The sequence below is a fragment of the Macrobrachium nipponense genome, chromosome 5, assembly GCF_015104395.2.
Source record: "Macrobrachium nipponense isolate FS-2020 chromosome 5, ASM1510439v2, whole genome shotgun sequence".
Taxonomy (NCBI): domain Eukaryota; kingdom Metazoa; phylum Arthropoda; class Malacostraca; order Decapoda; family Palaemonidae; genus Macrobrachium; species Macrobrachium nipponense.
In genome coordinates this window covers 91757282-91770471 of record NC_061107.1, presented here as the reverse complement: position 1 = coordinate 91770471, position 13190 = coordinate 91757282, and the positions used below count along the sequence as shown (strand labels likewise).

The window sequence follows — 13190 nt, the reverse complement described above, 5'->3', positions numbered from 1 at the left end:
TATTTCTCTCTCTCTCTCTCTCTCTCTCTCTCTCTCTCTCTCTCTCTCTCTCTCTCTCTCTCTCTCTCTCTCTCTCTCTCTCTCTCTCTCTCACAGTTAGCCCTCACACTAGTTCATGATTTTAGATTGATTGAATTTTACCTTCACCTTCTGCAAACAGAATTTTACCTTCACCTTCTGCAAACATACTTATGTACATACATGTTTTCTTTATTTTATTGAATTGTGTACCTTAGTTATGACTAACTTATGAAGTTTACCCAGTGACCCAAAGAAAATTCTTCTACTCTGAGGGAAAAAGAAAATGGCAGCCCATGAATTAGGGGTAACGTTAGTATACGTATACGTACTTACGAAAATTTATATTTTCATACAATCAACTTACCTGTCAGATATATACATAGCTGATTGGCTAAGACTCCGTCGTCCCCGACAGAAATTCAAATTTCGCGCCACTCGCTACAGGTAGGTCAGGTGATCTACCGGCCTGCCCTGGGCGGCAGGACTAGGAACCATCCCCGTTTTCTTCCATATTTTCTCTGTCGCCGGTGGTATCAACATTGTTGCTATTACCTCCTGACTTAGATTCTTATTTCATCCTTTGATCATCGTTTATCGGCTTTTTGGTGACGTATCTGGATCGTGTTTTTGGCATTCGCTACTGTGGACTGTTTTTGGACTTGCTTTTTGGAATTTTCTCAGTATGTCTGATTCAAATGTGAGTGTGAGAATGTGTGTGAATGTAGGCTGCAGGGTGAGGATACCGAAAGCTTCGGTTGATCCTCACACTGTATGTCGTAAATGTAGGGGGTTTCAGTGTTCTGCTACTAATACTTGTCATGAATGCGAGGGATTAAATGCAGAAGAATGGAAGACTAACTTCTTATTTGAAGAAGTTAGAGAGGGATAGGGTTAGACGTCTGAAAGGTGTGAGTTCAAGGCCTATTGAGCCTTTTATTGATATTTTTTCTAATCCTAATGATTTAGATTCTCCCTATGTGTCTAATTCATAAGGTTTACTTTCGGAATCGGCCTCGGAAATCGCCGATCTGAAAGCTACTATTCGAGACATGAAGTCCAAAATGGCGGACTTACAAGGTAAAGCTAGTGAAAGTGAGCATTACAGTGAAGTGATTCTCCCAGTGTGGAGGGGGCGTTTTGATCGTCCCTGCGACGCTCCCAGGCCTAGACCTCTTCCAAGCTCCCATGCCCAGAGGAGAAGGAAAGTCGAAAGCCTTAAGGAGGTCGTGGGGAATCCCCAACGGTCAGACGTCCCTTCAGCAAGCTCTGTTTCGTGGCAGGCTGCTCAAGGGCGCTTTAGAAAAAGCGTCCTTCGTGAGTGTTTCTCATCCTCTCCCTCACCTAAACGAGGGTGGAAGGAGTCGGATTTATCGAGGCCTCTGAAACGGCATTTGAAAGAACCCGAATTTGATTCGAGCCCAGAGCGTTTCTCAGATGACGCTCCCTCGTCTATTAAGAAGGCGAAGGTGGCGTCAGCGTCACCCGACGAGGACGCAGAAGAATCCTTTCCTACTTCTCCCCCGATTGATGACGAAAGGCGTCATGCAGTGGACGTGGGAGAAGCTTCAAGGAAGATTATCATGGCAGTACAAGAACAACTGGCCTCTTTGGTGGGAGTGTTAGTGCCTCGTAGGAAGGACGTTGCGCTTCCAATCAAGAAGTCTCGTCCTCTCTCCCCTGCTAAGCGAGAGGTGTCATGCAAACGTGAAGCTTCTAAACATATCGCAGAAGCTTCGGGTTCGAGAGCGAGATCGGGAGCTTACGGAAGACACGTAACGCCAGAGAGACGTGAGACGTCTTTTAGGCATGAAGCGTCTTTGAAAGCTGATTGTAGACGCGAGGCTCCAACCAATATTTTGGCGCCAGTTAGGACGCCTTTTGAGAGCGGAGCGTCTTACAGGCGCGAGGCGGTCATCCGAACGTCAGCAGCCCGTAAGCGGGAGGCGTCAGCCAGGACGCTTGGCGGACGAGAAGCGTCATCCAAGCGGGAAGCGTCATCCATTTATGGAGAGAAGCCTGAGCTTTTGGCGCCTTCCAGGGCTATTAAAGCGGGGAAGAGGAAGGAATATCATTCCCTTAGCCCCTCTCCTATTAGGAGTTTGTCTCCTCCAGAGGAAGGACGTACGGAGTTGGCAGCGGAGACTCAGTTAGATCCCGAGTTAGAAGTAGACTCGGAGGAAGAGTATCAAGGAAGAGAAGGACTGTCGAACTATAAAGTTTTGACTGCCTTGCTTCTAGAGGAGTATGGAGACGACTTGACTCCTGCCGCTCCTCCTTCTCCGCGCGCTCTTTTTTCGAGTGCTAAGACGAAGAAATCTTCGTCTTTTCTCAGAATGAAGCCCGCCATTTCGATGAAGAGGGCTCTTCAGTCCTTAGACTCTTGGATGAAGTCTAAGAAGGAGTTAGTCAGAACGGTCTTCTGCATGCCTCCAGCGAGACTAGCTGGTAAAAGAGGCATTTGGTATCAGACGGGAGAGAATATGGGTATTGCTCTTCCGTCTACGTCAGAAGCGGACTTTTCGACCTTAGTTGACGCTTCACGTTAGACAAGGTCTGAACTCGGCACGTATTACTTGGGCATTTCTGAACTGGACCATCTCCTCAAGGGACTCTTTCATGTATTGGAAGTTTTCAACTTCTTAGATTGGTCCCTTGGGGTGATGTCCAAGAAAGCCCATGATTCTGAAGGACTCGAACCAGAAGTCCTTTTGTGCATTTTGTCTTGTATAGACAAAGCGGTTCAGGATGGTTCATTTGAGATCTCCTCTTTGTTTGGAGCAGGTCTTCTAAAAAAGAGGACGGTATATAGTGCCTTTTTAACCAAGGCAGTCTCCCACGCTCAGAGGGCAGCGCTGCGGTATTCGCCTTTGTCTGACTTTTTGTTCCCTTCTCAGTTGGTGAAGGACATTTCTCGTTCATTAACTGAGAAGGCGACTCAGGACTGATGCAGTCAGCAAGGAAGAAGAAGCCTGCTTCTACACCTGACAAGAAAGGACCGAGTACATCGGTTCAGCCCATTCGAGGTGGCCCCCCCCCAGACCTCCCGCAAGAAGGAAGGCTCCTGAGAAGAGAGGTAGGTCTGCCTTTCGTCCCTTTAAAAAGGGAAAGTGATGCTTCTCTCCTCCAAGCACCAGTAGGTGCCAGGCTCCTGGGATTTGTGGAGGCCTGGACACTTATAGACGCAGACGCGTCATCGTTGTCTGTAATAAGGAAGGGATATCGTATCCCTTTCCTGAACACTCCTCCCCTAACGTCAACACCACGGGAACTAACAGCCAAGTACAAGGATCCTGTGCTGAGGGATACTCTTCGATCGATGGTGGAACAAATGTGGGACAAGAGAGCGATAGAACTAGTACTGGATCAAAACTCCCCGGGGTTTTACAATCGCCTTTTTCTGGTTGCGAAGGCCTCGGGAGGCTGGAGACCAGTACTAGACGTCAGCTCTCTGAACAAATTTGTTCGGAAGGAGAAGTTCTCGATGGAGACTTCTGCCTCAGTCCTTGCGTCATTGCGACAAGGAGATTGGATGGTGTCTCTAGATCTCCAGGACGCCTATTTTCACGTCCCGATCCACCCTTCATCGAAGAAGTACCTCCGTTTCATGACGGGGGGAAGGATCTTTCAGTTCAGAGCCTTGTGTTTCGGCCTGTCCACAGCTCCTCAGGTCTTCACAAGCCTGATGAAAAATGTGGCGAGGTTTCTTCACCTTAAAGGAGTAAATATCTCTGTATCTGGACGACTGGCTCATCAGGGCCAGATCAGAGAGCCAGTGCTTGGAGGACCTGACGTTAACTTTAGATCTGATCAAAGCGTTGGGATTGCTCGTGAACCTCGAGAAGTCGCAGCTGACCCCCAGACAGAACTTGGTCTATCTGGGGATTCAGATGGATTCTCGGGGTTTTCGAGTATTTCCTTCGCAAGAGAGAATCGCAAAAGGTTTGCAGATAGTCTCTCTCTTCTTAAGGAAGGAACAGACGTCGGCGAGGGAATGGTTGAGCCTTCTAGGGACCCTTTCCTCGCTCGAACAGTTCTTCCCGCTAGGAAGACTTCATTTATGTCCGCTTCAATTCTTCCTCAAGAAGTCTTGGAGTTGGAAAACTGGACAACTTTCGGACGCCTTTCCCATTCCAGTGGAGATAAGACCGCACCTGGAATGGTGGTTGCCCCCTCTGAAAGAGAACAAAGGGATCTCTCTAAAAACCCAGAACCCAGACCTAGTGTTGTACTCTGACGCTTCGGAGAAAGGTTGGGGAGCAACATTAGGCTCGAAGGAGGTGTCAGGCACCTGGGAACCAGCGCAGGTGTCTTGGCACATAAACTGCAAAGAGCTCTTCGCTGTGCATCTGGCTTTGAAGAGTCTAGAACCTCTGGTGTCGAACAAAGTAGTGCAAGTAAACGTGGACAACACCACCGCACTTGCCTACATTCGAAAACAAGGAGGGACTCACTCCTCGTTCCTTTACGAGCTGATGAGAGACCATTTGCTTTGGACGTCTCACAGGAACATCTCCCTTCTGACAAGGTTCGTTCAGGGAGTAAAGAATGTGAGGGCGGACAGACTCAGCAGGAGGAACCAGGTCCTTCATACAGAGTGGACCCTACACGAGGAGGTGTGTCCAAGATCTCTGGTCGATCCACATTCATCTCCAAAAGGCTGGCAGTCTTTTGCTCGGTCGTGGAAGACCCAAGAGCTCTTATGGTAGACGCCTTCCTGCTAGATTGGTCTCGCGTAGACGTCTATGCTTTTCCTCCATTCAAAATCCTGGGACTAGTACTGAAAAAGTTTGTGGCGTCAAAGGAGACGAGGATGACATTGATAGCCCCCTTTTGGCCGGCCCAAGATTGGTTCACGGAGGTGGTAGAGTGGATCGTAGACTTTCCCAGATCCCTACCAAGAAGGATGGATCTTCTCAGACAGCCACACTTCAAGAGGTATCATCAAAACCTCCCCGCTCTCGCTCTGACTGCCTTTCGACTATCGAAAGACTCGTCAGAGCGAGAGGGTTTTCTCGCGAAGTTGCAAGCGCGATCGCGAGAGCACGCAGAACCTCCACTACGAAAGTATATCAGTCGAAGTGGGAGGTTTTTAGAAGGTGGTGTAGAACTAAGAAGTTGTCCTATAGCGGAAATTGCTGATTTCCTTCTATTCCTGAGAGAGCAATCTCATCTAGCTGTATCCACAATAAAGGGATACAGAAGTATGCTCTCGGCAGTCTTCAGGAATAGAGGATTAGATCTGGCAGATAATAAAGATCTCCACGATCTCATAAGGTCCTTTGAGACTTCAAAGTCGAAGGAACCGGTCCCTCCGAACTGGAACCTAGACGTGGTTCTCAAGTTTCTTTCATCTGAAAGGTTCGAACCTCCTCATCTGGCTTCGTTTCGAGACATCACCAGAAAATGCCTATTCCTATTATCTTTAGCTACGGCAAAGAGAGTTAGTGAATTACATGCTCTGCAGGATAAAGTAGGTTTCAAGGGAAAGACTCAGCTATTTGCTCGTTTAAGACCCTGTTTTTAGCTAAATATGAGAATCCCTTGAATCCCTGGCCTAAGTCATTCGAAGTCAAAGGCATATCGAGTCTCGTAGGAAGAGAAGCAGAAAGATCTCTATGCCTTGTAAGAGCTCTAAAGTTCTACATTCAGAGAAAGCATCAGATGGGAGGCTCTAGACAAGGTCTTTGGTGCGCGGTAAAAGACCCCACAAGACTGATGTCCAAGAATGTTCTGGCATTCTTTGTGAGGAACGTCATACAGATGCGCATAAGGTCTGTTCTGACGAACAGTTGCGACTGTTGAAAGTTAAAGCTCATGAAGTGAGAGCAGTAGCGACGTCTCTCTCGTTTCATAAGAATATGTCGCTTAAAAACATCATAGATACGACATTTTGGAGATGCAACTCAGTATTTGCATCTCATTACTTGAAAGACGTTCGTGTGACATATGAGAAGTGTTTTTCTCTGGGTCCTTTCGTATCGGCGGATACGATTCTGGGTACGGGAGCCGACACCAATCCTTAAAAGTATATACTTTCCTTCTTTTTAGATATGGTCTGGAGTCTCTTCGAACAATGGAGGACTTGGTTTAGCACGGGCGGCCGTCTATGTTGTTCAGTAAGAGAATCTTGTCATATCTAATTAGATGAGTATAATTTTTTTTAGAAAATTATGTATGTGTGCGTAGTGGTTTTTGAGTTACGGTTGTTGTGAAGAGTTCGGGGATAACTCGGAACAATCCTTAGTTCTAACATATGGTTAGGATCAGGTGGTCGGGATTGGTTGTGTGCTCCTTCATAAGGTGTATTGTCATATAAGTGGATCAGCACCCATTGACAAAGTCCTTTCAGGCTCTGCCGAGTAAGCGGATAAGACCCCATCGGCAGACCCACAAGAACTCTTGGCCATAGATCATATATCTCGCTAAAGTTTCTTGAGGTGATGCAGACTACTGGGCAAACACCCACGAAGTCTACCACCTATCAGGCAGGAACCAAGGTTTTATTTATACCTACAACATATGTTGTTTACCTGTCTATTCCATATAGTAGCTGTCTCTTACCCTCCACCGAAGGGTGCCAATCAGCTATGTATATATCTGACAGGTAAGTTGATTGTATGAAAATGATATTGTTATGTTACAATAAAGTTTCATACATACTTACCTGGCAGATATATACAATTAAAGGCCCACCCAGCCTCCCCGCAGGAGACAGGTGGAAGAGAGAAAATATGATAGAAAACGGGGATGGTTCCTAGTCCTGCCGCCCAGGGCAGGCCGGTAGATCACCTGACCTACCTGTAGCGAGTGGCGCGAAATTTGAATTTCTGTCGGGGACGACGGAGTCTTAGCCAATCAGCTATGTATATATCTGCCAGGTAAGTATGTATGAAACTTTTTGTAACATAACAATATCATATTTGTACATAGTAGTTACTGTAACTATTTTAACGCCAACCAGTTGTTTCTCTTTTAGGGTAACGTATTAAACTAACTTTTAAATCAAATTACAGTTACTTTAATTTCATTTAAAAGTTAGCTTAATACTTAGGGAGCATGATGAGGGTCATATTTATTGTTCAAGTTCTAGAAGCAAGCATTTATTAGCATTTTAAGATACCATGCCCAACTTTTGCGAAACTACTTCTTGTGCTATGGGGTCTGGAACCTAACCTTGCATAAGTTCGGGATATTACTGTACCTCATTGTTAAGTATTATGTCATATGTAGGTTATAGAATTTATTCCATGTTATTATGGTATTGTAAGTTATGACCAATACTCCTTTCCAGAGGTGGAAGTAGAAGATATTTAATCAGTGCATTTTTTATATTTTTAATTTGTCCATTCATTACTTTTTAAGAAGCTGCAGTTCATGTAGATATACTTACTTTTATTATTTTTATTTATAAATACTAATTTATCATTGTGGTCTAATATATGTGTAGAAATTTTAACATACTTGTGTTGCAGAGTTTTACAATATTGTTTACAGGTAACTATAATAGTAATGAGTGATAAAAGTAGGAAAAAGTACTTTTTTTCAGGGCCAGGTTACCAAATCTTCTTGGGAGTTCAGTATTGGATATTAATTACATAATGACCAAATTATTTTTTATTTGATTATCTTGTCTAAAGGTTTGGCAGTAATTACACTATTTTGTTTTACAGACTTCTGTTATGGACTACACAAAACCATCAGAACTGAAGAAAGAATTGAATGACAAGTTCCGAGGAAAATTCCCTCAAATTCAGCTTACCCTCAGTAAGCTAAGAAGGTAAGTATTCTTCAAAGAGAATTATGCTTGCTTTTTGCCTGTTAACCAGTTTTGCCTCATGGGGCGAGTGTCATAATATAAAGCCTGCTTTTTAAACATTTCAGTTACTAAGATTATACTGTAAATACAAATATATCTTCTAATTAGCCTCGTCATTATTCCAATAAATCCACATTGCATTTCTAGAAACTGATTTGATGTTTTAAGTAGTAGTTTTAAATGGGTAAATAATCAGTAAATGAACAGCTACCTAGAAATGGTAGAATTAAGAGTGAATAAATTATAAACATTTTAAAAGCTGGTTACATTTATTTTTAACTTATTCTTAAGGATTCTTTGGTGGGTTAATGATTAATTACAATGTTTTGTGTTGACTTTACACGATAGTATTGAGACACATACAGGACTTGACTGTTTTACTCAATACCTTTTGATGACCCAACAGTTTTTAATTTCTTTCCTTTTTCCATGAAACTTAGCTATTTAGGTTTTGTTATTCTTTATTTCAGATATCTTGAGGATTGTTTATTATAAGAAAAGTAATTACAGTATATCAAAGATTAAAGATTCTATAACAAAAAGTTTTTTTATTAGAATATGAAGTTCTGCTTAACACTTTTATCATTTAAAAAGTTCTTAGATATTTTTGTATATTTTCAAATATTTTGTAATGATTTCACATTACTTCATATTTTTTATCTAATATTTCTACTTCAGTAGATGTAAACCATAATGGGTCAGGTGAAAGAAAGTATCAGTGACCTTTTAATTGGTGCAATGCTGTAGTTGATGAAATTCACTGTCACTTATAACCTGGATGAAATTCACTGTCACTTATAACCTGGATGAAATTCACTGTCACTTATAACCGGGATGAAATTCACTGTCACTTATAACCTGGAGATATTATTTTGTTGCCTGTTTCCAAGCATCAACATTTTCATATTTCATCTGTACATTTTTAATGAAAATTAGTTTTAAAGTTTAACAACCAAGTGGTCATTACTGGTTGCCTGGGATCTGCTACCAGTATATTTCTCAGTATATCATTATAACCTCATAAAATGAAAAGGTATTTACACCTATGTACTGTTTAATGTCATTAGCATCTACCCAAATTTTTCTGAAGAACAAGCAGAACAAAAGGGCAGTACTATTACAATACTGGGGCTATTTACAGAAAAAAAGTTTTTGTGTATTTCTGTAATGAGTTTCCGTGTATGTGCATGCCTTTGCGATTAGAAGAATTGTATTTATTTTTTGTTCCGGTACCTTACAGTTTCAGCCTGAATTTCTTAGCTTTGTTGGCATATTGATCCCAACATATTTTTTCTGGCTTATTGAATCTAATATATTTTTTCTGGCTTTTGCATTTTTGAAATGTTTTGCTATCATATTGCTTCATTTAACATCAGTGAGAAATTTGCTTTTATCTTACGTCTTTGTCTGAATTTACTGCTCATATCTTTATAACAAAATGACCTCTTAAGACATTTTACTTTGTGCTCCAAGACTTGTGCAGATTACAAATGCTTTTGATATACTTTTCACTACTTTCATCTCTTGTTAATGATTGTATTTCAGCAGAAACAGTTTTGATTGTTACCAAGGTTGCCTTATGGTACATAGCTCCTAATTATGTTCTATTAATAGCATTTCATCATTTTGCATTACAGTTTGAAAAGAGAAATGTTGAAGATTGCACGACAGGAATGCGACATAGATCTTTTGACAGTTGCCCATGCCTACGTCTACTTTGAGCGCTTGATCCTCAAGACTATTGTCAACAAACAGAACCGTAAATTAATAGCGGGCGCATGTCTTATCCTTGCTGCAAAAATGAACGATGTAAAAGGAGAAGCACTGAGCAATTTGATAGAGGTAAATATTACATTATACTGTATTTTTTTCTTGTTGTAGTTACAGGGACTGTAGGCATGCATGTTCCATATTATTACATGAATGTTGACTTAAAGAAATTTGGCTGGTGGTTTAAATGGTAGAGATTGCCTTATTAGGCCGTCCTGACTTTTTAAATGTTCTTTGAACAGGGTTTTTAACAACATGGAATACAGGAGTTATACACTCATAGGAAACCATTGGATAAAGGAGAATTGGTATTTCCTGTAAGAAGGTGCTAAGAAGAAAGTTTTTTTTTTCATGATTATTCACATAGTCTATGTGGTTCAAGTACAACTCAGAACATATTTTTAGGTTATGAGTGAAGAAGACAGAGCTGATGTATTTGCATTTCCTTATTAGCTGTCTTCAGCTAATGATACTATCTTAAAGTTATTTCTTCAACTTGCAGAAGGACTGGTGTTTTAAGTAAATCACCTTTGTGTTCAAGGGGAAAAAGCTTTATTTCCAAGACTAGTGGCTTAGTTAATAAGTAAGCTGATTGAAACTTAGCACAAGGCTAGGATTTTTATGATTACATTTTTTACTCGGGAATATCTTAACGTATTATGAGAAAATTGTGTCTTAAGTTGTTGTCATTTATTAAAAATCCTGTTCCTGGGCCCAGTCATCCAGTAGAGCATCTATAAGTATGTCAAAAGTGTAAATTATTGAAAAAATATATACAGGCGGCCCTCAGTTAGCGGCAGGGTCTCCATTCCCGGCCGCCGATGCTAAGCGATTTCAAAGCCTACGGCCGCCGCACACCCTTAGAAATTCTAATCTTGTTAACAGCACCCTAGACCACTCAAATGGCGCCATAATCCCGCAATGGCGCAGTAAGTAAAATTATATTTATGCAGTATAGTACTGTAGAATTTACTGTACAGTACATTATAATATCATAAATACTGTAAAGTGAAAAAAAGCCTAGCTTTAATCCTTTGGGTGTCTAGGATACGTAAAGATATAATAAGGTTTTATACAGTGTACAGGTAGCTGTAGTGTTCGAGTTACGATAATTCGTCTTACGATAATCCGATTTTATGAGAGACCAAATTACAATAGCCTAACTTTATCCCATCTTCTAGTTACATAAGTTCAAAAACAGCAAAAGAGAATGATGAAAGTATGGTTTTAACGTTATACTCGTTGTGGAAATGTGTACAGCCATGAACAACCGAACGAGAAACAATTTTTTTTTCTAAGTACAACCGAATTGGATAACAACATCTGTTTGGCTTGTATTTCAATCATCGTACTATAGTACACTATTACCATAGTTGTTATGAATGACGTTATATAGAATAGGACTGAGATATCTTAATGTAATAACTTTATTCGCTATAGATCAGAGATCAATATAGATCAAAGATCAATCAGGAAATATACTTTTAAATTTAAACCTAGTTATAGCTGAAGCTGAGAAAACTGTTCAAGCTGCTAATGACCATTATCGTGCATCAGCAACAAGGATAAAACTCAAGTAAACATATGCCATCAAACACAACCTTAGATAAAATTGAGATACTGTGCTTGAAAGAACACATTTTAATGTTGGTTTCACACCGATAAAAGATAAATAACGTAAAGTTCGTATTACAATGATATAAAGGAAAATTGCGAACGGAATCACATAATTATTTTTACTCAATAAACATGCCGCCAATGTAATTTGTTAACAAAAAAAAATTAGTTCACAATCACAATTAGACACATTCAAGTCATATTTCCAGTTAAAACATGTCGTATAAGGAAAAATAACCTTGTGTCATATAATTCAAGTATCTAGATATTCGTTTATGCTAACTAGAAGCAAGAACATTCGCTCAGAATTGCGTTAAATAAGGCAAAACAAACTCGTATTTGCCATCAGTCCAAACCAAAACATTGGCTGCTCCGCGGAATACTGGCTTAGATTTACTGTAGTATTTTATAATACAATATTATGAGAATATATACAATATTATTGGGTACAGTGAATTAATGTTTAACATTGTAAAGGATTTATGGAAAAGATGCATATTTACTTTTTCTTCTGTGCTTATCTTAATTTTCGTCACTATGCCATCTATGTAGCAGCGGCATCTCGAGCTTGTGTGGTTGTACCTCAGTTTTTTGCTTGAGTAACAAAGCAAAAATTCGACCGAGTTGCACAATAATATTTTTTACTTCTATTCCATGGAAAAACAAACAAGTTGCAGTGTGCAAAATTGAATGTATATGCAAGTTTTGTCTTTTAAAATCAATTTATGCAACAATTGTAAATATAATTTCTTAAAAAACATGATTCAATGATATGAATTAAAATACTATTATTCGGGCGCTACTGAACAAGCTATTGTCTTCATCATGTGAAGGGCAGTTACAAAGACTTCAAATGGACAAGCATACTGCCACTGTATTATATTTATGTACCAAAATAAAAAAAACCCTGTAATACATTTTTCATACACATTTTAAACATAAATGCATGAAAACTTATAAAAAACTTATAACAAAAGCTGAAGTTTCATTATAACAAAAAGCTGAAGTTTCATTTATAAAATGAGTTATAATTAGCTCCCAAATTAATAAAATATAACCACAAGAAGTCTTTGTAAATCCATTCTTCGGAACAGTGGCGGACAAGAACGAACATGAAAAAACATCCTCTGATAACGTGGAGGGCAGGTACAAAAGCTGCCTTATTTTGTATCATATTTATGTACAAAAATAAAAATACCCTATACGTAATATTTTTTCATACACATTTTAAACATAAAAGCATGAACATTTATAAAATCGACACTGATAATTAAATTTGCACATTTTTTAAATATATTTTCGGAAGAGCAGCAGGCGGCGGCTTAAAATAACGAACATAAAAAAACATCGTATTTGATAATGTGAAGGGTAGTTTCAAAAGCTGGCTTTTGTATCATATTTCTGTGCAGAAATAAAAATACCCTATGCATAATACATTTTCATATACATTGTAAACATAAAAGCATGAACATTTACAAAATCAACATCGATCGCTAAATTTGCACTTTTTTTAACTATATTTTCGGAAGAGCAGAAGGCAGCGGCTCACAAGAACGAACATGAAAAAATCTCTTTGATAACGTGAAGGGCAGTTTCAAAAGCTGCCTTTGTATCATATTTCTGTGCAGAAATAAAAATACCCTATGCTTAGTACATGTCATACACATTTTAAACATGAAAGCATGAACATTTATAAATCGACACATCCATAGCTAAATTTGCACTTATTTAACGCGATGTCAGTGGCATATATTTTATCCTAATACCTATGTAATAACCCAATAGAGTTTTTTTATATCATTTGCATAACCTTTATGGTCTGAACACTATTTCTACAAATGTATGTACTCATTAGACATAACGGCATTAGCGGCGCTGTTACTGAAAATTGTGCCGTAAAAATACCTTAAAATGCCTTATTTTTTTAATGAATATTAAAAAAATAAGCGATTGCGCTGTTAACTGT

The 13190-nt window shown here is 39.7% G+C and overlaps 1 protein-coding gene across 3 annotated transcripts in view; it reads left to right on the top strand.

The window, feature by feature from the left end:
- The window catches only part of LOC135215514 (CDK5 and ABL1 enzyme substrate 2-like), an 82119-nt gene that overhangs the window by 52706 nt on the left and 16223 nt on the right, over nucleotides 1-13190 (top strand). For all 3 annotated transcript variants that reach the window (XM_064250325.1, XM_064250327.1, XM_064250326.1), the window contains 2 exons: nucleotides 7692-7798; nucleotides 9475-9679. In XM_064250325.1, the coding sequence (XP_064106395.1) occupies nucleotides 7692-7798; nucleotides 9475-9679 (312 nt within the window). The remainder of the gene's footprint in view (nucleotides 1-7691; nucleotides 7799-9474; nucleotides 9680-13190) is intronic.